This window comes from Astyanax mexicanus, chromosome 14, assembly GCF_023375975.1.
Source record: "Astyanax mexicanus isolate ESR-SI-001 chromosome 14, AstMex3_surface, whole genome shotgun sequence".
Classification (NCBI taxonomy): domain Eukaryota; kingdom Metazoa; phylum Chordata; class Actinopteri; order Characiformes; family Acestrorhamphidae; genus Astyanax; species Astyanax mexicanus.
In genome coordinates, this window is record NC_064421.1 from 8167081 (window position 1) to 8193975 (window position 26895).

General features: G+C 37.5%; 1 protein-coding gene across 3 annotated transcripts in view; it reads right to left on the minus strand.

Annotated features, from left to right (window-relative positions):
• The window catches only part of kif13ba (kinesin family member 13Ba), an 87700-nt gene extending 62503 nt beyond the window's left edge, over positions 1 to 25197 (minus strand). For 2 of the 3 annotated variants that reach the window (XM_049463858.1, XM_049463857.1), the window contains exons 1-2: positions 23680 to 25197; positions 13390 to 13483 (exon numbers count right to left, since the gene is read on the minus strand). In XM_049463858.1, coding sequence (XP_049319815.1) covers positions 13390 to 13483; positions 23680 to 23749 — 164 coding nt within the window. In that variant the 5' untranslated portion in view covers positions 23750 to 25197. The remainder of the gene's footprint in view (positions 1 to 13389; positions 13484 to 23679) is intronic. The other variant, XM_022673221.2, reaches the window with a different exon arrangement.
• Positions 25198 to 26895: the final 1698 nt, after the last annotated feature.

The following is a 26895-nucleotide window of genomic DNA, read 5'->3' on the forward strand; positions in this document are numbered from 1 at the left end:
TTTTGTGCATTGCACAAAAAACATTGCCCATCCTGCACTGTAACTATTGCTCATGTGTACATTGCAATATCAATGCTGAATCAATATATTGTGCAGCCACTAACATTGTCTAACTGTATGTAACTTACATTATTTCACACTATTTATCACACTTCTTTCCAAAGCCTCTCATAATAGTAGGTGAATGGAAGGTTAGTAATCATGTCCAAACACATTTACTGGCACAGCAGTGGTGCACCTCACCCAGTGGGCAAACTTAAAACATGTAGGGCGTGGTAGTTATTCACTACACTTCATTTGAGTTGAAATTAATGGATGTTCACAAACTGTGACCGCAAGGGATAAAAAACAAGGCTCTAAATGAAGCGTTATAATTTTCAGATAAAAATAATAAACCAAAAGGCAAAATAATCAATTATTTTTCTGGCATTAATAAAACAGTTGAGAAAATGAAAATGGAGAAAAATTCATAGCCTTGGCCTCGGTCTCAGGATCAGTTCTAACGCACACCCAGTTTCATCAACATGATTCAGCCTCTCTCTCTCTCACACAGCGGGAGAAACTGCAATATAAAAAAGGACGTGCTTGCAACTCCCTTCTGTGGAAGAGCAGAGATTTATACACAGCTTCAATAGCACTGACAGCACTTCTAAGCAAGCTCGGCCTCATTCAGCTGCAGAGTGCATTTCCCACACACAATCATTTAAATCAGACAACAGGGAACTGATGACTGCTGGATAGTGCCGACCACAGGACTGGCACCTTAATCTCAGTAAGGATTTTAAAGAGTAAAGGAGCATGAGAGCTCTGGTACAGATAGAGTTGAGATAAAATACACAACAAAAAACACTTGGTAGTAGTTCTAGCTCAATTTAATGCAAAAATAATCAAAACAAACCAGCCTACATCGGAATTATTTAGACAAAAATCTCAATATGAATTACATGGTCAAGAAAAAGTATGTAATTCCTTTGGAATTTCAAGATTTTCTACATAAAATGTGATCTGATCTTTATCCAGGCCAACCGTAAAGAATGGTGAAGGGAACATCAGCCTCATCAGCACCTGGTCAGCTTATAATAACTGTGGGAAAGCTGAGTTTTCAACTGTATTAAACAATGCTACAGAACAATGTTAAGGAAAACGTGAGAAAGTTGGGTGATGCAACAGGACAATGACCCAAAACACCAAACACCAAAACAGAATGGCTTAAGAAAACGTAACTGACTTTTGGAGTGGCCAATCAAAGCCCAAACTGTGGCGATGATTTGAAGGCTTTTGACATTAGTTAGAGGTCAGGTACTGATAATGGATGATTAGTTATGCCACCCAACCTATCCCAGAGTGATTGGCTAGAACTCAAACATTCCACATCCCAGAGCTGCGGGATGTAAACCTCTCTAGCTACCAGATGGCAAATGTGGCTGCTGTTAACTTAAGAATTCTTGCCCGATTCTTGTTAGGTTGGAGGGGTAGGGGAAAGAGATGCTTGCTAGCTCTTCATACTAAGATTTTTCAGCTGCACACTTCAAACCAAGGGTTATGAGAATCAGTAGTAAGATAGCAGAACAAGTGACCAAAGAAACCCACAAATGCACAGTAAGTATTTTCTTTGTTAAAAGGTATGAATAGCACTTTATTACCATAGTTTAATATGTAGTTTCAATGTTTTGTGGCCAAAATCTTCATAACAAGCAAAAAAATAAATAAATAAATCGCTAGTAGTTTGTCTCAGCAGCTAGCTAACTTTCCCATTCCACCTTAAATAGTGCGACAGACAGCAGAGGCTGCAGAATTTAAGGTGGAACGGAAAAATAAAATAAAAGCGAATAAAAGCTAATTTCAGCTCCCCATTACAAATGAATTAAGGAAAGGACAATAATACAATACTAATTAATTTCTGCACCACCTGCCCCCTTCTGAAGACTACAATGCCCTAAAATTAACTAGCTAACCAGCAGCAGCTAGGTTACTAAACTTTAGCGCTTTACTGCTACTAAATCAGCTCAGCAGGGTATGGGAAAGACTACACACCCCTTCCCCTTAAAATTATTTTCCAAGGCAAAGGGTTACACTCAAAAAGAAGGGGTAGGGGTAAGTGGGACTGGGCCTAAACATGCTGTGTACATACACCTAAATGCCCATGCCGCCATTAAGTAGTCAGAACTCTACTACAAAAACTAGTTTAAAATAGCTTAATTATATGGCGGCAGCTCCTGCTGCTGGCACATAATTACCAATATCAAAAACTCATAATAAGCACATCAATTTTTATATCAAGATATCAAGATACTAATGCACCCCTAACTACACCAGTACAAAAGAGCCAAGTGATCCATGAACACGGCCCAAAGTCACATTCTACTGGAGCTCTGACGTCCGCCACAGCGACAGCTGTCTGTGCGAGTCACTGAGGTCATTACAGGGGCTTACCAAACTCTGTCTCACACCTCATGACCAGGACCCACATGACAGGAGAGACAGTCTGACTGACCACCACTGTGCCTGCCTGTACACTCACTCCCTCCCTCGCCCCCTCCCTCACACAAATCCACCCCTTCCTCTCTCTCCACTCACATCAGCATCATTTAAACAATTACATTACGCTTCAGCTGTTTGCAAATACACAGCCCACGACCGGGAAGATGACATTCTGTACACTTGACCTAAATTACCGTCACCCAGATACGTCCTAATTAATTAATGTATAGGATGCTTCCCATGCTTCAACTTGATGTTCTTAAATAGGCTGAGGTCAGCACACTTTAGTCCTTAAGAAACTCGCCTAAAGACGGATATTTTTAACTTATTTTTAGTTCATGTTGTCATATTAAGAACAATACTGCTGATGAAGCACCTGCAGAGACTTCACATTCTTTCTAAAATAGGCCAAACTCAGGCAGAAAACCCAAAGAATAAAAGCGATTAGACAGAAGTAGCTCACTTTCATGATATCCAACGACCAGTTATTGTCTATAGTGGAAATGGCGGATTTTGGGTGTTAATGCCAAGGTATAATCTGTCAGAAATAAATAGCGTTCAAATGCATTAAAATTAATTTACATACATTTAAACTGCTCGTTTAACGCAAGGTTCATACACTTTTTAACCAATAAGAAATTTCCATCATTTTTTTTAGATTTTCATGACCACACGATTTCTAAAACATCAGTGCAGACATAGACAATAAAATCAAAAATAAACTAAGCTATAATTAATATTGATTATAGCAGGTCTAAAATGAATCAGATAAAATGCTGACACGCACAGTTTTTAATAATAAAATTTGTAAGATTCTGAGAGCTCCATTGTGTAGGGCTAAATAACTGAATTAACTCTGAGCTGACGTATTTGTTAGCTCAAAATAGATTTTCTTCATCGATACAGCGAAACACAAAGATTTATAGACCAAATTTCCATGACATTTCCAAAACTTTGTTTTTTTTTTCCAAAACTGATCCAGGCCTAGAAATTGCTATTTTCAAATTCCATTACTTTTCCAGCTTTTTCATGACCGTATGAACCCTGTTAATAAGAGGTGATGTATTTCAGCCTCATGACATGGCCTTAGGCACCATACCAACAATAACAGTGACAATATAAAGAAAAAGTTAAATAAGTAAAAAAAATAAATATATATATATATATATATATATATATATATATATATATATATATATATATATATATATATATATATATATATATATATATATATATAATAACCGTAATTGTTTATTTGTAGTATGTGTGTTCACATTTATAACAGCGAGCAGTATTTTAACCAGTCATGCAATAACAGACCAATGCTGGTATTGGTTTATCACAATCATTTCTGGGACAATACAGCGTCCACAAAAAAAATTATCATGGCTAGCCAAACACTTTTTTTTAATGAGATGCTAATTATAATATCATGATCATTCTTACAGAGATTATTATTATTTGTCTACATGCATGTCATCATCCAAGCCTAAGAGAAACCCAACATTTTTTGAGAGGGTTTTTTTTAAGCAGCACAAGAAATAATCTAGAACCTTCACAGTCAGTCAGTAACTCTAGAACACAGTCATAGCCCTGATGTCAGTGGGGCAAAGGGCACTGTGGCATCCGGTTGCTTGAGCTCATTAGAATTGAGAGTGAGGCGTGTCAGGCCTGTCTCACTGCCTTCCTGTGTCTCACATACAAACACCTCACTGCCCTCATCTGACATTTCTCAGCCAAATAACTCAGGGCGGTTTCAGACCTGCAAGTCCAGACCAAAGTCCAGATCAGGGATGAGGTTTGTGTGTTACACTGTATATTGTACATTTAGTCTGGTTAGTTTTAGTCTGCAGACAAAGCTCACTACAGAATTTTGCCATGTCTTGTCGTCATCATCAGCTAAATTAATCACCCTATACTTGACACTGATTGATATGTCAGTTTGATGCATTGCCTTTCAAGGTGATGTGCTGAATTCTGCCTCCTTACCAGAATCCAGCTGCCTTTGAGTGCATGTGCATCACAGTTGAATAAGTATAACAGACAACCCTTGGATTTCTTTCCTTTCTGTATATAAATAAGGGTTAATCTACAGTTACAGTAGATACAGCAGTCAGCAGCATAATCTATTGTACCCATACTGTAATTTAACCAGTGTGCACATAGAAGACGGTCAGATTTTGGCAAAACACTGGCTCTTTTCCTTTTTCTATTGTTTAGTGTGCCTGTCACAACTTCCTGTCTTTGGTCTGAAAGTCTGAACCAGTGTGTTCACACTGCAAATGCATTTAGACCATGATTCAGTTGATCCAAAACAAGACTCCTAGTTTTTTTACATTCTTTTCCAATGTACTGAAAAAAGGGAAAATTAGAAATGCTCCAAATGTAATATAATTTTTACATTAACGTCCTTTGAAAAACATTCTATATGACTGTGGCGATCTTATAGAAGATGATACCCAATTGAGCTCAAATTTTTGCTCAATAAATAACTATAAATCATTTGCTGCTCACTAGCTCCATTGAGAACTTGTGAGCAGGCTAGAATTCACTTTAATGCTTAAAAACAAGCAACCTGCAAATAAGGACACTGATACCGCTGGCACTGTTGATGTAGACAGATTAGAAAGTTCAGCTGTCACTTAACTCAGACTGCTGGGCATGTCTCAAAGGATCACACCTCCAAAAGACAAGCTGGTGTAGTGTTCACTGAGACAAAAGTAACTTGGGGATATGGGGGAGTTTTTACCAATATAATGCTATATAAGAGGTCTCTAGTGTTTATGTATACAGTATTTCAGTAAAATTTGTTCTTATAAAGGATAATGACCCTCAATGAACTCTATTTTTTTGGTTTTAAATGTCCTTACATTTCTGAGTTTCAAGAAAGGACTTTAAACTGGTTCACCTCATGTCTGATTTACCATTCGCAAAGTTGAAAGAGCCTAACCAACCTGCACTGCACATCAACAGTAGTAAAAGCAGTACAGGAGTATAATACAGTAGTTTAATCAGTACAGTGGTATAATACACTGCAATATCACTTCTATCTATTAGTGTCTTATTAAATCAGTAATACACACAGTACTGACCAACTTCTATCTGTGGACATTAATCCATAGCGTTCGGATGTGCAAAAACAATTTAATTAATGCTGGGCGGCATGACCAAAAATGTATATCACAGTATTTTTCACAGTATATTTATTATTATTTATTTATATTTTTTGCATGACTGGGCTTTTATATGGTGGAACAAACTACCTTCCACTACCAGATCAGGAGAATCTCTCGCTATCTTTAAGAGACTCCTGAAGACAGAGCTCTTCAAAGAGCACTTACTCTCCTAACACCTCTAACACACTAACTACTTCTAACCCCATTTCCTTCTTCCCCTCCTTCACTTCTCTATCCCTTTATTTCCCTTCGACCTCCTTTAAGCCCTATCTAAAAATGGGTTATCTAAATTCCTATTACTTTGTACTTCATTATTGTAAGTCGCTTTGGACAAAAGCGTCTGCCAAATGAAATGTAATGTAATGTAATGTAATATAGGCCTGTGATTTACTGTATTGTTAGGAGTACATATAATCTGATTAATATTATTTTTCAATTCTTTTCCCATTTTTTCCCCCCAATTTACATGGCCAATTACCCAACTCACTCATTAGGACTCCCCCTATCACTAGTGATGCCCCAACACATCAGGAGGGTAAAGGAGCTGCTGCTGATGCAGCATTGCCGAGCAGCCAGCGCACTTGGAGGACAGCGCAGCGGCTCGGTTCCGGTACATCAGCTCACAGACGCCCTGTGCTGCAGACATCACCCTTTAGTGGGTGTGGGGAGAGAGCACCATCTACCCACCCGGAGGGAGCAGGGCCAATTGTGCTACCTCTGAGCGCCGGCAGCCTGATGGCAAAGCCGCATGAGCGGGGGTTCGAACCTGCAACCTCCTGCTCATAGTGGCAGCGCTTTAGACCACAACCTGTTTTAATAAATAGGCTACAGTGTAGGTTTTTGTTGCAGGAGCTTCCAGTGCGTTAGCTCGTTATGCTAACTGGCTAGTGTTATCTAGCGAGCTGCACCAGCATTCTTGTTTGGCAGCGCTGTTCTACACTGTGTGCTTCTACACAGCGCTCCGCAGCGCCTCTAGTGGTATGGTGGTATGTGAAAAAGGTATACTGGTTCTAAATTGTCATATGGTATATTGTATGAACCGGTCTATAGTCCAGCACTACATGTAATGAGTTAATCAGATGGTATTGCCAACAATACTCAGGTGAGATAATGCCAACAGTGATGATCTGGACCTTATAGATGGCACAATTTGATTGGACGTATTAATTAACTGAGTTTTTAGAAAGGTTTAGAGATATTTTACTAGAATTCCATCAACTCACTCCCAGCTCTGACTTTAGACTTTCAATGCAAATAAAACACAGCATAAGTATTGACACTGTAATCAGGTAACACACACAAACACCACCTGCAGAAAGCACCTGTTTAAACAAATGCATCATCTTCACCAACAGAATTGCTGACTATATAATACACATCACAGGCAGTGCAGCTTCCAGCCTTCAGCTTTCAAAAAAATAGACTGAATCATCTCTTATCCAAACAGTGAGGACTTTATAGTCTCAGACTATATTCAGAAATAATAAGACTGAGGACAAAAATAGCCGATCAACAACACGATCAGAACCTCCTGAAGAATTGGGTGGTCACGGTTCAACATTAGTACAAGATGTGTCTGAAGGGTGAGGCAGGGGTTTGTTCAGGGACACAGCTCTGCTGCTCTTAGCCTTGCTAATTAATTAGGGATGAGATGAATGTGTGGCAGGTGTGTTTAATGTAGCAGAACTCTGGCCCAGAAGGAACTCAGTTTGACACTTTAGGGGGAAGAAAAAAAGCGGTCATGATTACTCAATTTAAAACGATTTAAAACTGATTAAAATGCACATTCGAATGTGGCTTTTTCTTCTCAATGGAACCTACACTACTATCAACTTAAATATACTGTTTTTTGCTTTTCCATTAGTCATATTTGGCTGTCTATTAGTAACTGTCCACTGTGGTTCAAACGGATCTGAGCAGAGACTAAAACATGATGTGTAGGAGCAGGATATTTGTATAATCTCCAAACTATAATGATAAAATCACATTTATTTTTATCTGCCAGCTAAAAAATGGCAGCTAAAAAATGCTCTATAATCTCGAACAGAGTTGAGTACTGTAGTCACCATACAATAAAAAAAAAATACTGTTTGTGAATAATCAATGATTAAGCGTGAGCTGACTGATTCTGATACTGATTAGAATACAATATACTCTTAAAAATAAAGATATTTCCAATTTTTCAATTTGTCCATTGTGTGATACCATAGAGGAAACTTTTTTGTTTTTTAATTTAAGAAATTATGCAAAAATTGGCATTTTTTTCTCCTGAGCTCCTGTTACAGTTGTGGAGTATAATTTACAATAAAGAACTTTGAGCCTTTCCTAAAGGACACACATTTCTGGACAAGCTGTGGCATACAGAACAGGTACTTAACCTGAGATGGTATAGCAATATTACAGGCTTTTACACTCATATGATTTGTGTGTACTGTTTATGCAGCATTACACAGTCCTGTGAGAAGTGTCATGTCTACTTTAACACAGTCTAACGCTTAAGCTTAATGTTAAGTTACAAATGCTAAATAATGCTGTTTTAAGAAGCCTGTTGGTAATATAGATGCTTCGCAGCACCTTTCAAAGCCTTTTGCAGGAGCTGCATGTGTAGTGGACCCTATTCTATTCCCAGTAAATCTGACAGGCACTAAGACCCATGTGAGTCATTAGTATCAGCTGCCCGAGGCCCTGCTGAGAAAAGTATGCTCTCACAAAGGATGGCAAGCCTACAAGAGATTCACTGCCATGTAAGAAATATGCTGTTGCAAATGGAAGAGACATGGCTTGTTTGATCAGGCGCGTCTTACTCTGTCTAACAACGTAGGTTAACAATTAATATGAGTCAGTGGGCAGGGCTGATCCGCTGCCCTTCTGCCCATGTGAACTGTGCCATTCGAAACATCTGGGCAGCAGGGGGGCGTTCACGAGGCCAGCAATTCAGCAGCGCAGAACTCATGAACTCGGCAGCAATTAAACTGTCTGTTGTGTGGAGGCAGCAGGCGGCTGCACCATTCACTTCCAAGTTTAAAACCTGGTGCACCTCGGCCTTTGTCCGTGTGCATCAGCGAGATAAAGGGAGCGAGAGAGGAATAATTGTGCTCTCTTGTCTACCACCATAAAAGTCAGAGGAAATGTTTATGGCCGACAGATGCTAAAGCTAACTTGCATGTTCCTCTTTTCCACAGAAAACCCGTCTTCAGCCGCGGGTGACCTGGGGTTAACCTCCCTCCGAGTTGCCATAGCGATGGAGGGAGGAGAGAAAGAGAGGAAGTCAGACGAAGGAGAGTTATGTCCTGACACACGGCAGGATGGAGGCCTGCATGTCTACACTGCTGCTCCCCTGCCCCCCAGCAGCACGCCATCTATACTGTTCACTCTACAATACTCACTCATGCTAAACACACAGTGTAGATCACACAGCAGTGAGCAGTGAGCAAACAGTCACAAACCTCTCAACATCATACATTAACATCAATTATAACTTTTTCCTGATATACTCCATGAGACAGAAGAAGCATGACGGATACAGTCTGAGATAATTTGTCTGTCCAATGCGCTCTGATTAAAATTATATGCATGAAATATAACAAAGAAAGAAACATTTGTTTAATAATAAAAACAATCTATCAGAATAAGAAGTTCACCATTTTCATGTTTTAAAGAAGAGATGGAAGAAGATGGAAAGGAAGAGGTGGGACAAGAAGAAATGGGAAGAAAGAAGAAAAAGGAAAAATAATATAAAGAGAAGAAAGATGGACAAAGATGATGCCAATGAAAATGACAAAGCAAAGGAAGCTGAGTAGGAAGAAAAGAGACAAGAGGAAAAAGAAGAAAATGAGGATGTGGAAGAAGAAGAGTGAGGAAGAAGGAAAAGGAAGAACAGAAAAAATGAAAAAATAAAAAAATGATTGAAGGAAAATGAAGAGGCATAGGGCCCTATTAAAACAGTTTTATTTTCTGACTAATTCCATTTTATTTTTTCTGTTTTCAGTTTTATCATTTTTTCTTTACATTTCAGATTTTAAAGATTTATAGTGACATCGGGGAATAAAAAAAAACCTTAATTAATTACATGAGCTGTGGTAAAATAATCAAAATGAATAACATGCATCTTTAAAGTAAACTGTGCGTTTGATTAAATTCGATTGAAGGTCAGTATGTTTTAATAGCTATTATTCCTCAGTTCTAGGTGTGGGCGATATGGTCCTAAAATAATATCACGATATTTCATGGTATTTTTGCGATAACAATACTGATTTTTTTTCTTTCAAGAATACACTACTGCACAATACTACAAATGCACTCCATATATCTCCATATATCCCGTGCTGAAGTAAAATTAACGATACTGGACAGATGTATTCTGCTCTAGTAGATATTTAATGGGAAATGAGAAGAGTGGGAATTTTTCTTTTTGCTAAAAACAGCAAAAAAAAGTAGTACCCTGATGTGATTATAAGGGATATTTTAGGGTTTAATATCGTTCAAGATATTCAAAAATGTTGGCGATATTATCGCGTACGATATGATATGGCACACCCCTGTTTGTTTATGTTCTCCACATCATAGAATCATAGGGCCCTCAAAGAGGAAGAGTAGGTAAAAAAAAATAATAAAAAAAATAAAGAAATAAAAAATAAAAGGAAAAGGGGAGAAATGAAAAGAGGAAAAAGAATAATAAGATGAAGCAGATTAAGAAGGGAGAGTGGATGAGAAAGCAGAAAGATGAAGATAATGAAGATGCAAAAGGATAAAAGAAGAAAAGTAACGGAAAGACTAGGGAAAACGAGGACCAGGAAAAGGAGTTCAAGGAAGAGGAGAAGGACAGACAAAGAACAGGAAGAAGGTGATTATGATTAAAGAAAGGAGGAGGAAGAAAGAAAAAGTTAGCTAGAATAAGAAAATGAATAAGATCAGAGACAAACAGAAGAATATCAGCAGTGAAGGAAGATAGAAAAAAAAGTACAGGCAAAAAAAGAACAAAGACAAGAAAGAGCAGAAGAAAGAAGAAGAAGAAGGGGAGGACCGTTGTCATTACAGTATGACAAAACTTTCAGAAAGCCTGAGTCAGAAAACTGTCAACACAGGCCATGCTGCTGCACCCCTGCAGCACAGAGGTTTAAGAGCTTAGCAAACTCGAGGTTTCAAACCCACAACCATGTGATCAATAACCCTGCTCTCTAACCGCTGAGCCACCACTGCTTACAAAAAGCCTCAGAACAACTCCAGAGCCTTCGAAGTGCCTCATCACACAACAAAACCACAGCACCGCTCTGCATTCCACAGAGAGCAATAATGCAGAAACGCTCTCAGATCAGATCTCATACTGAGCCGGTGAGACTTTTCAGCTGAAAGTGGGTCAAGGTCATAACGCTCAGGTCCAGCTGCAACAGAAAGTACTGAAAAATATTCTGAAATGCTTTTTTTTTTTTACTCCTTCCTGTCGTATGTCACATGACCTTGGTCACAATGTCAAATGCAGAGTCAAAATGAATATGTTAAGGGCTCAGCCTAGGGCTGCAAGTAATGATTATTATTTTGGTAGTCGACTAATCTGATGATTATTTTTTGGATTAGTCGATTAGTCACAATTATTTCTGCCATGTTCTCCATGTCTAAAAACGATAGAAACAGCTGAACATGACATTTAAAGGGCATTTAAATGTTTAGATGTACATGGAAATTACTGATATTTAGTGATTAAATATGTGATCTGTTGAGTTTATACACTTTTGAAAACACAGACTAAGTTGAGTGTAACCTGTGTGAGTGATCCATTTACCCTTTTATTTCCTATTGCACTTCTGTTCCCAGCACTTTGTCTAATGCTGTAATTTTACAAATGAACGCTTAGTCGACAATGAAATTTGTAGTCGACAAATTTAAATAATCGGCATTGTCAATTATATCCACTAATCGTTGCAGCCCCAGCTCAGCTCTTGAATTCTAGACTAAAAACGTATATGTTTAGTTCAGCTTTTGGTTATTAACATTTTTCCTTAGATAAAGGCTGCAGATTCAGGGGTTTATGGGCATAGAGAATTGTGCGAAACTGAGATGCTCGTGCACACAATCATTTAGGTTTGTGCACACACACTACTGCATACTGTTTGCTTTCCATAAATCCAGTCAAAACTAATTCCATCGTTCTGCCTTCTCAGAGATATTGACTGCCCACCTGCCCCTGATGGATGTTCGACCCTCAGGTTCTCCTGTCACCTGCCCGGCCAGATTGATGGACGTCTCTGGAGGTCAGGCTTCCCCGTCACCCACCACAGATCAGCTGCCCACTGCCCAGTTTATGCCGACATCCTCGGACTAGCTGCTCACTTTCCACTACCGATTACATCCGATTACAAGTTTATATGATCTCTAACTAGGAATTTTCTGCTGCACCCACTTCTGTTGTGGCTATTTAACTATAATCACTTTTTAACATTCATTTACAAGTTGTCTGACCAAAGGAGGATGGGTCCGCCTTTATATATTATCGTTGATAGAACAAGGTACACATAAACAAGCGCAAGGCAGGCGATAGTTTTGTCAAGCAAGTAGCATTAAGTTTTTTTTATTTGATTTATGTAACATTGCACGTTCTACGATATGACTACTGCTTTTGCCCACATTGCTATGTTGACGTTGAGACTTCCTCTTTTTAAAATTCTTCTATCTTTTGCCTTTATATAATCGCAATATTAAACAATGCAGGGCCCATGACTTCACCAGCCCCGCCCCCACCTGCACGATCAATAGCTGAGTCAGCGCGGAGCACTCAAATCCAGAGGAAAACAAAAATAAGAGCTTTTTTTCTGTGATTAAAAGCATGACTTTAGCTGTAACTGCACAGAACTGTGCAGGACTGAGTTGCACAGCTCTTGACATGTGCGTTTCCAAGCACGTACCAAACCATGCAGTTGGAGGCCATGCGGTTACCTCGTTTTTACTCCTGCCTCCCCCTTATGCTTCTCAGGCAGCATCAGCCTGTCACTCACACAGACACAGAGACAGCGCTGTGTATCTACTTCTTGTGTCAAGAATAAAACATTGTAACATGACGTGTTTGAATTAATTGCCTTAAGTGACATTGCATGTCCTGTGCTGTGACTATTGAGCATGTGCTCATCACAATGACAATGCTTAAAGGATATATCGTGCAGCCCTAATTTGCTCTAAAAATATGTACACAGTACTGGGCAAATGTCTTACAAAAATGTAAACCTTATCTAGGTAGTAAGTGTAGATTTACTTAGGAAAACACTAAAATTAGGACAAAAACAAATAACATTCATACAAAAAGTCAACTTTACATCAGTATGTTTGTTAAAACACAAAACATATATTATGAAGTCTAGTATTATTTATAGTTCTCCTCATGTTAGCCTCTGGTTTGGTAAATCAGGTGACATGCTGATAGAACAAGATCTCAACTACTTTCTTCTGAATAAAGTTAAAGAAAAGCTTCTTACTTTTTACTGTATCTATTCTAATTTTATCTATGTGCCAAAAACCTCTGCACAGTATTGTATATCCATTAGACCTCAACTTAATTTAGGCTCTTATGCATAATTTAAACAGTCCAAAGACTACAGCTGAACCTTGGCTCCCACAACACTAAGAGTTAATGGAAATGTCTGAAATGAGATGAGCACTAAAAGGACCTTGGTGAGTCACCCATGTGATCTGATCCAGAACAACCTTTAAAGCAAACTGAGGCTTTCTGACGTGAGCTTACCTTGCATCTCCTTTCCCCAGGTTCCCACTCGCTGGGTGCAGGAACGTCTGGTTGCCTTCCATGTCGATCACACATTTTGTGTTTAGTTCCTTTTCTGTGAGGGTAAAAAACAAAGAGAAAAAGATATTAATTCAGTGTGCTGTAACATTATAAACAACAGACTCATTAATTATTAACTCCACACCATGATATATAACTTGCCTTACTATGCTGCTGTGCTTGTGGACCTATCACAGTAATAACATTTTTTTTTTTTTTTTACTGTACAATATATGGTTGACCTAAATCATTTTGCTGACCACATTATTATAGCCTACTTTATTTACCTAGTGTGGAGATCCCATTAACGTGAATGAGCTAGGTTGTCCATTGTATTTAAAAACAGTGTTTGTATTTATGTATTTTTTAAATGAATTGCATAAAATGGCCATAAATTGACAATAATATATCACAGTTATTTCTGACAGCCCCCTTCGCTTCCCATATGGTTTGAAATGGCTTTGTGGCCTGTTGATTTTTAACATTATGTGTCTAAATATATGTGGATAAATCCATTAACATATGGATAATAAATCCATTAATCTACTTTTAAATGGGTTTTTACACCTGAAAGTCTGAAACAATGTTCACATATAGTTCACTTTTTTGCTACATTTAATACACCAACATTTTGTTCTGCTTAGTTTTGGTCAAAACACTATCCTTTAGCAACTACAGGACACTTAAGGGCACTAAAGGACATTCCCATGTCCTGTTGTCATCACAGAACATGGGCTGCGTCTCCCTATACTACACACTGATTGATTTTTCAAGGTGTTGTGCTGAATTCTGCCTTCCTGCCACAATCCTAACCCCTTTGAGTGCATGTGTATCATACAGCAGAGTGAGTGCAACAAATTTCCATTGGATGCATTTAATTTCTGTTTATAAATAAGGTTTAATCTACAGTTACAGTAGATACAGAAGTCAGTGACGTAATCTACTGTACAAATACTGGCACAACGCTGGTTCTTTTTCTTCTTCTATTGTTTAAAGGATGAAAAGAGCCTTCCTCAACTTCATTCACTTGGTTCAAAAGTCCAAATTAAAAAAAAAAATGCATTCACACTGAAACAAACCAAAGCATGTTCAGTTGATCTGGTCTGAAACCACATGGTTTGTGGCCACTTTCACACCTGCGATTTTGGTTCGAACCAAACTGAAAACTCAAGACCAGTCGACCCAAACAGGTTAGGTGTGAAGGAACACAAAGTAGCACCCATTGCAAACACAGATGTGCAAACACAAACACACACACGGCTAGTCTAGTCATTTTAGAGCAGCGACACTCAACTGTGGTGGGTCAGGACTAGGGCTGCAGCGATAAGTTGATATAATTGGCAATGTTGATTATTTAAATTTCTCGACTACAAATGTCATTGTCGACTAATCGTTAATTTGTAACAGTACCACATTATACAAAATGCTGGGGGCAGAAGCACAATGGGAGATGGGTAAATTCCTCACACAGTTTACACTCTACTTAGTCAATGAGTGTCCAAGTGTCCAAACACAACAGATCACACATTTACTCAATAAATATCAGTAATTTCCATGTTTAAACAACATCTAGACATTTAAATGCCTTTTAAATCTCATGTTCAGGTGTTTCTATTGTTTTTTTTTTTAGAGATGAAGCACAAGGCAAAAATAATCGTTGACGAATCGACTAATCGTAAAAATAATCATCAGATTAGTAGACTACCAAAATAGTCATTAGTTGCAGCCCTAGTCGGGAGCCAAAAGTGAGTCATGGACATGTTCTGGGAGGGCTGCAGACAATTTGTAAATAGTAAATACATAAGAAAAATTATTAATAATAATTAATGCTCATCATCCATACTTGTCTTTTATATTGGGGAAACAGAGAGACAAAGCAAGTTTTTTTTCTTACTAATGTACTCTGAATGCAGAGATATGCAGAGAAGTATCTAATTTTGTGGCCTTATTTATTTTGTGCAGTGGTGATATTTACTTTTACTGTACCAATTGTATACATGTATTTGTCATGTCCCTCCTCAATTTTATAAAAAATGCTCTTAAATTCACTTTAAATGCATATGTATGTTTAAATGGGGTTTTGAAGGCTATTTTTCAAAAAGAAAAATCAATGTTTGGTTTGTAGTCTATAAAAGTAGGTTGCTACTTAATGACTTAAATGTGGGTCCTGGGCTGAGACCAGTTGAGAACCCCTGCTCTAGAGAAGTATTACCAACAAAAAAAACTCTCTGAAACAAATAAACATGATTTTATTTTTGCCATACTAATTATATTTCCAATTCTAATGTCTATATAGTGCATCAATGCTGGTTTTAAAAGAGAAAGACATTTATAATACACTATTATGTCAGAAAAACTGGTCTGAATTAGAGAAACCAAATTAAAGATCAACCACTACAACGACCTTGCCAGAACAAAGCACCCAAAATACCAGCGGTACAGAAAACATGCAACTCAACAGAAAAATCAATCAACTCAACAGTGAGTGTCCTCAGATGACTGGATAAAGAGCATGTTGAGGCAACACATTTAACACAGTGATTTCTAAGCTTATCAGAGAGAAATCCATCTTAATTAATTACTGAAATCTGTTTAGTCTGCCTATCTGCACATGGGTGCCATATTTACCATTTGGGAATCTTATAAACAGAAGCATTCATTATTATGTTCTCCAGCTGTACAGCCAGGCTAAATCTGGGCATATCTCAGATCTGCCTGATGATTATCAGTGAGTCAAAAGGACACTAATAATAAATTATTCTACTCATTTTGAGACTCTGAGATCATGATTAGAATTATGTGGCAAAATGTACTGCACAGAAATGACTGGACTACTGGAAGAGCCCAACGGTATATCACATATTTGCTGTATTAAATGTATAGTTATTGTTTAGAAGTAATTTACAGAGCTTGGTATGCCTTTGTATCTCCAAAACAATATCATATACAGCTCTGGAAAAAAATAAGAGACCACCTAAAAAAGATGAGTTTCTTTGATTTTACCAAATAGAAAACCTCTAAAATATAATCAAGAGGAAGATGGATGATCACAAGCCATCAAACCAAGCTGAACTGCTTGAAATTTTGCAGCAGAAGTAATCCAAAAGCGAGAACGTGCAAAGATGCATGAAAACTGTGATTAAAAAGAGGGTTATTCAAACATGGATTTTTTTTTAACTCTTAAAACTTTATGAATATGAACTTGTTTTCTTTGCACCATTTGAAGTCTGGAAGCTCTGCATCTATTTTGTTATTTATTAATTTATCATTTTCTGCAAATAAATGTTCTAAATGACAATATTTTTATTTGGAATTTGGGAGAAATGTTGTCTGTAGTTTATAGAATAAAACAACAATGTTCATTTTACTCAAACATATACCTATAAATAGCAAACTGAAGTGGTCTCTTAATTTGTTCCAAAGTCGTATGGTAATAGTACAAGGACATGCAATGTAGTAGGTGCAAGAGTAGGAAAAATGTATGTTGTATGTTCATCCAGAAAGGACTGGTGTGGCTGTAGGTTTCAGCAAATTGTTTGAAGACTAACCACTTAATTAAACAAGTGGAATCAGGTGTGCTGATGGTCGTTTAGGATGAACACCTGCAGCCACACTGACTAAACATTCATAAGATTGGATACCCCTGCTATATAGTGCCTCTCGTAGATAGTTAATACACCCTGTAGAGTGTTATTAAAGCAGAAAATTAAGCAGTACATTTTTTGAATATCTTCACCCAATCCATCACATGGCCGCAAGAGAGAGATTTATACCGAGCCATCTATATCTTAATGGATTGGTATAAATACGTGTACTATTACATAGACAACATTTTTGAATATCGTAAACGATATTACACCCTAAAATATCGTGCCATATCACTCACCCCTATTAACACATCAGGGAACTACTTTTTTTTTTTTTTTTTTTACTGCTTTTAGCAAAAGGGAAAAAAAAAAAAATCACACTGTTCTCATTTCCCATTATATATATACTAAAGACATTAGATTATATCTGTCCAGCATCATTTATTAAACTTTAATCCTGGATATATGGAGATATCTGGAGTACATTATTATTTGTATCATGAAATTCTGGATCCTTGACTTCTGTTACAAATCTGATAAAATTCTTGTAATGTTTAATGTCTTAGTTAGGGGTGTTCCATATCATATCTTATGCAATAATACAATTTTATTTTAATTTAGTTTTAGTAGTGTATTCTTGAAATATATATATATATATATATATATATATAAATTCAGTCATATTGCCAAAAGTATCGCTATCATGAAAATACCATAAAATATCGTGATATTATTGTAGGACCATATCACCCTCCCCTATTATTACACCCCTCTTGTTTCACAATGCTGTGTTCCATCACTGACTGCAGGCAAGATACACAGAACTTTACACCACCTTCACACATAGAAAAACACGTTAACCACAGCCAAAACTTCACCAAAGCAAATGGAAGAAAAGGTTCAGTGCCACACATTTAAAACAAGCCCTAATTCTGCACAGTGGATGGAAAGTAAAGGTAATTCAACCAAAACATTCAATGTTTTGGGACTGATGCTGGAAACCAGGGAGCACAGAGAGGGAGGATATACACTAGCTGACTCAGAAATCCTTGGAGAGGATACACCATGAAACCAAAGTGCCTTTGACCACCATATGCTTAAAGAGGAAACACAGGCTTCCTCCCTGCAGTGGTGGATGAAGGCTGCTAAGGAGGAACAGGCAGGGCCAAGGGTGCAGCGAACAGCTGGGCGCAAAATCTGCCGTATAATTCCAATCTCGCCTGAATGCGTTAAAGTGGAATTACACACATTTTTCTAATTCTCTGCATAATTCAGTCATCAGTCATGCAAAGTGGTCTAGTGTGAAATGGTCATCAAATAAAAAAAGAAAATCACCCAAACTTAACCATTTCAGTACAGAAACCCAGAGCAATTTTATTTATTACATTTTTTCTTATGAAAAACAATTAGCATACAAACCTGTCTGAGTTGTTGCATGGATCTAAATGTTTATACAAATAAAATTGGTAATTTATCATTTTGTATAGTGTTATACTGTATTATCATGTTAGCATGTGGTTAGCATGGGGGTTAAATATTGCCTTTTGGATACAGCATTAGATTAAGACACAAAACATGAAGATTAGCTAGCTTTTGACTCAAATATTGTTAAATTGATAATATGAAAAACACTATTTTAATATATTGCTAAACTGCCATTAACAAATGTACAGTGCAGTTTATATAGTATATTTAGTATGGTACTATACATATGTATAGTGTTGCATCCTATACATATGTATAGTGTCTCATACTATACATATGTATAGTACTGTACTATAACCATTTTAAAAGTGTAATTTCTAATATTAAGTGCTAATGTAACCGCACATTTTAAGCCAATCCATATTTTGTTACAATCTTATACTAAAATACATGACTGTACTGGATTAAATTATGATTTGTTTAATTGTTCAGTGCTTTTATTGATTTTAAGTGCTTTTATAGGAGTTAAGAGCCTTGTTTAGGGGTCAAACAGTGGCAGCTTTGTAAACCAGGGCATTATACCCACAACCAATCAGTGATCAATATTCCAGAGGTCTACTCACTTAACCACTATTATTACAAACAACCACAGCCCAAACAGTTTGTCTGCAATAATACTCAGTAACACTATACACTTAAAATGCAATATATTTTCAAAATAAATCATTTTTATTTGTGTAGAATAACCTACAGATTTTGGACAAAAGTATTGAGACACCTGCTTGGTGTAAATCTTTACTTTACAGAGAAAGTTAACAACTAAAATTTGAAGCATTACTGTAAGAATTTGACTCCATTCATTGACAAGAGTACCAGTAGCTAGATCAGGATGTTGGGGATGAGGTGGATGGATCTCCAACAGCTCAATGCTGGAGGCTTTAAGTCTCTCAAGCTCCTGTTTTTATCTGCTCCCTTTAAATTGTGTCATTGGCTGACATTGATGTGTAAACGCACATACACAGCTTGTCTAGGCCCTGTAGACATTTTTTTCTCTCCCTTATATTTATTGCAATCTGTTCTATTCTCTTGCACAGTGCTATTATGTGCAGCTGGTTGATGCTAACTGCATTCCCTCGCCTTGTACTAAGCAACAGCAATAAAGCTGAATCAATCTATCTACTGAACCCTCAGATTAAAAGTCTGACGCTCTCCTGACTAAGCTTCCCAGCCCTTTTGCAAGAGTCTTTGCAATACATCATTCCACATCACACAATCTTAGCTCTTTTTGTTTAAATAAAATAAAAAAAAAAACAGAAATATTGGTTAATATATATGGATTATTGGTGGAAGGAAAGAGAGAATCCTGTAAGTGACGTATACAATAAAACAGTGTTTACTAGTAAGCTCGCTGCTAACTCTGTAGCATTTGTGTTTGAGGGTCAGCAGTCATGTGACCACTTGTATTATGAACATGGTGTGAAAACAACCTTTAAAAGGAAATGTCACTAAACACAATTTATAAATAATTCCCTAAATAATACCATCATTCTGTCAACCAAGAAAATAAACTGGGCTCACTTACACATACATGTATTGTGTGTTGGACAGTTCTCATACTTTCATGCTTTTTGTAGGACAGCAACGAAATGTACTGTTTAATATTTGTATGTCCTGGTAACTTTACAGGATATAAAAAAAATCCTTTAAAAATATGAAGGATAGTTCCACTGTTCAAATGATGTAGTAAACTAAACATTGCCAGAAATAGAAAGTTCAGAAATCAATATTTGGTGAAATAATCCTGGTTTTTAAATCACAGTTTTCATGCATCTTGGCATGTTCTCCTCTACCAGTCTTACACACTGCTTTTGGATAACTTTATGCCTTTACTCCTGGTGCAAAACAAATCAAGAAATTCAGTCTGGTTTAATGGCTTGTGATCATCTATTTTCCTCTTGATTATATTCCAGAGGTTTTTAATTTGGTAAAAATAAAGAAACTCATAATTTTTACTACATTTGTAGACACCGCTTCTAATAACTACATTCAGCTACTTCACATTGTGCCCATTGCTGACACACATGTGTAAATCTACAAACAGCTTGTCTAGTCGCTGTAGAGAAATACTGCTAATAGAGTAGGACTCTCTGGTGTTGATAAGCATGAACCTATCACTATGCCTTATGCCAGTTGTGGATACTGTAGTGGTAGGAACCACAGCACTAAGCTATGGAGCAGAGGAACCCTGTTCTCTGAATTAACTGCAAAATATATCAATTATTTATGGATGAGTTGGGAAAAGATTGGGCAATCATTCAACCATCCCGATCTCTCTAATGCTGAATACAATCAAATCCTCACAGCAATGCCCCAAAACAATAGTGTCCAAACACTTTTGCCCATACAGTGTATGAATGTAAATATCACAGATATGTATGTGAGCGTTTTGATTGTAATAATATTTTATTGAAGGCTGAGAACCTGCAAGCAGGACTGTACTATTAGTCATGGAGCAGACCAGCCCTACACTTCAGTATGACAACAGATAAGAATTCTGTGTCATAGCTTAGGTCATCCTTCCATGTGGATCGTCAGGAAATCATTAACGAGTTACGGTGTTTCCTTGCCATGTGGATGTAATGGTTTGGCACAGTGATGTTCAGACCAGACAAAGGTGTGAATGCAGGCTTGTTCTTCGAAGGGCCAAAACTCCTATGGCCATGGGAACATGCTCTGTTATGCAACGTTAGCAAATAGTCCATTATGGTCCATTCAGACTCCCTTCCTGCTTTTGTCCAGAACACACACACAGACACACATATACACACATAGAACAGAGTGGCAGAGAGAAAGCTATGGAGAGAGGGTGAAGGCATGGACAACCTTCCCTTCATTTAAAAGGATCAGAGCTTAAAATGAGCTTTCATCAGCAAACTTTGTTTAACCTTTAAAAGTTGTTTAACCTTATTTTGACTTAAACTCACTTCAGAAGCCAAACAGTTATACTCAATAACAGTAAATACACAATAAATATCAGCCCAGGTCCAAATTACTTTCAGGCACAAATCTATCACAGCTGATTGCGTCAATGTGTTTAAATGGACTGTGTTAAATGGTTGGCCCAAAAATCTGGCTGAAGGTCTTGTGACTGAATCTTACTCTCAAATCTGCCATGTGACCGAATCGTACACTCAGACGCTTTCTGCTTCAGTAGCTTTCATTTTCATTCAATGGCACACAGTGAAGTTCTATTTTCAGAGGGGCTGTGATCAGGACTTGTTGAAGGGCTGAGACTGGCCTTTAAAACATGTTTAACTAAAATGAACAATCTCAGGCTTATACATTTACCTCAGACCTAATTTAGGAAAAGCCTTGGTACTGATTTACCAGCCGCTAACCAGGATTTTAAAGGACAGACATGGTAAAAGATAAACACAATATTAATAATAAATATATTTACACTGATTTGAGTATTAGTTTGTTAAGTTTTCCTTCAGTACTTCTGGCTACTAATAGTTTTCTTTGAGTAGAATTAGGAAGTAACAGTTTTTTTTAGTAGTATTGGGAAGTAACCATTTTCTTGTGGTTCGATCCTAATCGTTTCTGTGTGGAAATTTTTGGATAGTTTCTTGGGGTACTACTGAATACTAGTAGTTTGTTTGTGGTACTACTGAGTACTATCATTTTTCTTTTAGCTCTATTGGGTTCTAATACCATAGTTTTCTTTGGGTACTACTAGAGTTAATATCACTAAAAAGAAAAAAGATTATATCAATATTTTTACTAAATTCGCTTTATAGCACCAGTGCAACACTAAAAACCAAACATGCTGGTTGACTGATCACATCTAGGATAAGGCAAAAAGAAGTGTGTAAATGACATTTTAAGTGAAGCACAGAGTTCAGTATCTACTCTTAAGTAAGGAGTACAGAACGTTTTAAGATACACTAGATCTGGATCAGTCTCTCAGCTCATGGTCATAAAGTTGGCAGGCAAGATTACAGGCAAATCACTGGCACAGGACACTGTTTTTCCTAGGTAAACACTGTTTTTGCATGATGACATCACTTTCAAATGAGTGTCCACGTTGCACTAAGCCCCAAGAACAGTCCTACACAATTTAGATCAGGTATATTGTGATACTGACAAACTGGGGCTTTATGGTCTATAATTCAGAAACTGTGATACGTTTGGAAAAGATCATGATACTGAAGTTTATTGATACCTTCTGCTGCTCCACATTTAAACCAGGGATACACTGAATATTCAGCAATCCAAATTAATATTATATATTAAGACAGAAATACATTAAGGCTATTTAATTTATGCAGTGTTATGACAAATGACAAAAAGAAAAACATGTTTGATGCTCATTATTTAGTCAAACATTTACATTTTCCAGTTTTGACCACATATTTTTATTTCCATAACATAAATAGATCATTTTTTTTGTCTACAGAATCTACATGATTTGACCTTCCAATTAGAAGTGGGCAACTTTATGATATTTTATGGTATTGTAATACATTTTCTGATATTTTATATCAAGGAGATCATTAGTGCTTTAAGAACACTGACCCCACTGTACATTTCAATAGAGCGAGGTATTTTAGAAATAGAATGAAAGTTTGCCCGCTGGTAAGCAGGTTTTTATAATGTGAGATTCAAATTTGAACGCTAGGTGTCAGAAACAGGCCAAAGAGTCTAAAAGCGGAGAGAGTGCGCATTTCTAGTCCAGAAAAACGGGCCAAAGAGTCTAAAAGCGGAGAGGGTGCGCATTTCTAGCGCAGAAAAACGGGCCAAAGAGTCTAAAAGCTGAGAGAGTGCACAGTTGTAGCGCAGAAAAACAGGCCAAAGTGTCTAAAGGTTGCCGTAATTAAGGAGTTTAAAATAAGGGACATCATGAAATGAAACATCAATTTGAAAAATCTTAGTTTACACAACACTGCCAAAGATAGATAAAGATAGTAACTCAAGTATAATGGTGTGTAAATGATAGGAATTAGGAAAATGTATTATTTAAACTGGTATATTTCATTTTTTGTTTTATTATAGAGTCTGTGGCCCGTGACTCCAAATATATTTCTCCTTCTGTCCCCCAACAAAAAAAGTTTGGACACCCCTGCTTTAAATGAACCACTTTAAATCAACCACATGACTCCTGAAAACAAAAGTAAACATAAGTTAAGGCAAACTTCACCCAATACTGCAAATTGAGGTGAGGACATTCATAACTCACCTCTCCTGTTCATGGGACGGACCCTGACGGCCACCTTCACATTGGAGTCGTTCAGGTTGGTTTCACCCATGTTGTTTGCTTTGAGTTGCAGATGTAGGATGACAGCAGGTCTTTCTCCACTAAAGACGGTCTGGAGGACAAATGTTTAGTCAAACCATCTAGACTAGACACATCCACATCCGCATCTACATCTACCAAGCCTTTAAGTCCAAGCCTTGTAGAGTTCTTCAAATCCTTAAAATCCTTGAAACCCAGGAAAACCTTGAAATAAAGTCTGCTGTCAATATTTCTTATTTTATTTCTGTCTCATTTCACTGACAGCATTTATAGCAGCAGCAGAGTCCCAAGAGAGAGAGAAAGTGCTCAGCATTTTCTTTAGTGGGCTGATTCTCTCCAAGTCATCTTGAAAGTGGAGAGAAAATCCATTTTTTGTTCTGAACTCGAGCTAGAGGATACAATATCCGCAGAACGACGAGGAGAGAGAGCCCAGAAGTCCTGTTTTAAGTTAAGAGCTTTAAGAGAAGAGAAGCCCAGCCAAGAGAGGAGAGAACAAACCAGCACAGACTAACACAGCCAACTCCCTGTTTGCTCCATGTCACACTGAGCTTGTAGGAAAATCTTAGCTAGCTAGCCAGTCCAGTGAAAACCAAGCAGGGTCTCAATTATTCATTTAGACCTCTTACCACTGTACCACTAGCTATCTGACCACGTAACCCAGTTTTAACCTAGTTTTTAGCTTCTTTATTAGACAGACTGCTGTTAACTAGTTAAGCCCAGCTGAGCCTAAGCAAGTCCTCCTCTAGCCGGGTGTGTTCACTATTAATAAAGCCGGTCAGCTCCTTATTTTAGCTTACAATAGGTCATTAAAACACCTAAAACCCCAAAACACTGGAAAATTAGCTAGCTACAGCTGTTCTAATTATACCTAGCTATTTAACTAGCTAGCTAACTACTGAATATAAACAGTATAACCCCGTTTAAACAGTTAGTTAGCTAGCTAGCCCCTTCCCAAACAAAAGTTTGAGCTAGCTAGCAGTCCTAAATTAGCTAGTTAGCTATCAAGCTAATTAGAAAACAAGGCAAACCCCAACAGCAAGCCAATACAAATATCAATAAAACTCTAGTTTATATCAATAAGCTAATATTAAGCTTGTTGTTACTGAGCTAGCTACTTAGCTAAGCTAACTAGCTAGCTACTTCGCCTATACCACTAACCTAGCTCCCGTTACATAGCGACAAAAACAGGCAGACTGGCTAACGGGTCCAATTTCACTCTTTTTTCCTCTTAAAATCACTAAACCCCGGACTCCCCGCCGCCCTGCCCGCTCCACAAGCTTCTCCAACACAGCAGCAAGGCGTTTCCAGCCTGTGTCATATTCTCAGATCCATGAAAAAGCAGAAAAATGACCAAATAAAAGCCCGAATTTGATGCGGATCCCACTTTGCAGTCTTGTGTCCAGCCAGCCAGCGCGGCGAGGGCGCAGCAGCCCCTCTTCTTCTTCTAGGCTACACACAGCCGGAACGAGCCCGCCGCCATTCAGGTGAGGTCAAAATAAAAAAAAATAAGAAATTAATAAATGACCTCACTGCTCACCCCCCCACCCCCCCACCCCCCCCCCCCCCACCCCCAAAAAAAAAGAATGAGACCACTTCAGTTTCTGAATCAGTTTCTCTGATTTTGCTGTTTATATGTTTAAGTAAAATGAACATTGTTGTTTTATTCTATTAACTACGAACAACATTTCTCCCAAATTCCAAATAAAATGGTCATTTAGAGCATTAATTTGCAGAAAATGAGAAATGGCAGAAAAAAAATTTCCTTCAATATTTAGTGGAAAAACTAAATATTTTAATGATAGTTTTTTATCCGTCTTGGCATCTTCCCTCCACCAGTCTTACACACTGATTTTGGATAACTTTATGCCTTTATTCCTGGTGCAAACAAGCTCATTCAGTTCAGCTCGCTCAGCTCAGCTCAGCTCCGCTCCGGACCGGACTCAGCTGCCACTAAGCTATAAGGTAAGACGATATGTATAAGTTAATGTATTTGTAGTGTTAGTTGTTTTAGCTCTGTGGTCTTAACCTGAACCTGCTGGCGTTGCCTCTCTTCCCAGGCAGTTAGCTAACTAGCTAGCTAGCTAACGATAGCTAAACAGTGGCCATAGTTAAAATGGAATTGGAATTACTTTTGAGAACGACCGTAATGCAAATAATATTTACTGTAACCGAAGCTTTAACGTAGAAGCATTGTCCGGTCATTAAGTCAATGCACTAACCAGAGCTAGGCTGATAAGCCAATCTAAGCTAAATCAAAGAACCGTCTTTGGCTAAATTCGCTAAGCTAGCGTTAAGTTATATAAGTTTGTGGCACCCACAATTAACCTAGGCAACTGGGGGCAATATCAAGTGCATTTTGAATAGCCTGAAGAAGTAAGTTTATGTTAATATTACATAAATAAGGCAATTTAAAATAGTTTGTTGTGGGAAAACATTTATTAAAATAGCTTAATATGATGTGTGAGAATTAAAACGGCACGATAATTCTGGTCAGGTGTTAAATGTGTATTCCTGCCTTTAGCTTAGCGTTAGCCTAGCGTTAGCTAAGCCATAGCATGAAGAAGTAAGTTTATGTTAATATTACATAAATAAGGCAATTTAAAATAGTTTGTTGTGGGGAAAAAAAATATTAAAATAGCTTAATATGATGTGTGAGAATTAAAACGGCACGATAATTCTCGTCAGGTGTTAAATGTGTATTCCCGCCTTTAGCTTAGCGTTAGCTTATCGTTAGCTTAGCATTAGCTACGCCATAGCATGAAGAAGTAAGTTTATGTGAATATTACATAAATAAGGCAATTTAAAATAGTTTGTTGTGGGAAAAAAATTAATTAAAATAGCTTAATATGATGTGTGAGAATTAAAACGGCACGATAATTCTCGTCAGGTGTTAAATGTGTATTCCCGCCGTTAGCTTAGCGTTAGCTAAGCCATAGTGTGAAGAAGTAAGTTTATGTGAATATTACATAAATAAGGCAATTTAAAATAGTTTGTTGTGGGACAAAAATAAATGGCCATCTTCAACATTTTCTGAGATTTCTAATTTGTCTTTTTCTACTTGTGCAGATGGAGTCATGAAATGTGACGGGACAGCCACCGAGGACTTCATACTTCGGAGCATCTCAAACATGCACCACAAAGACGTGGAGGACACACCGC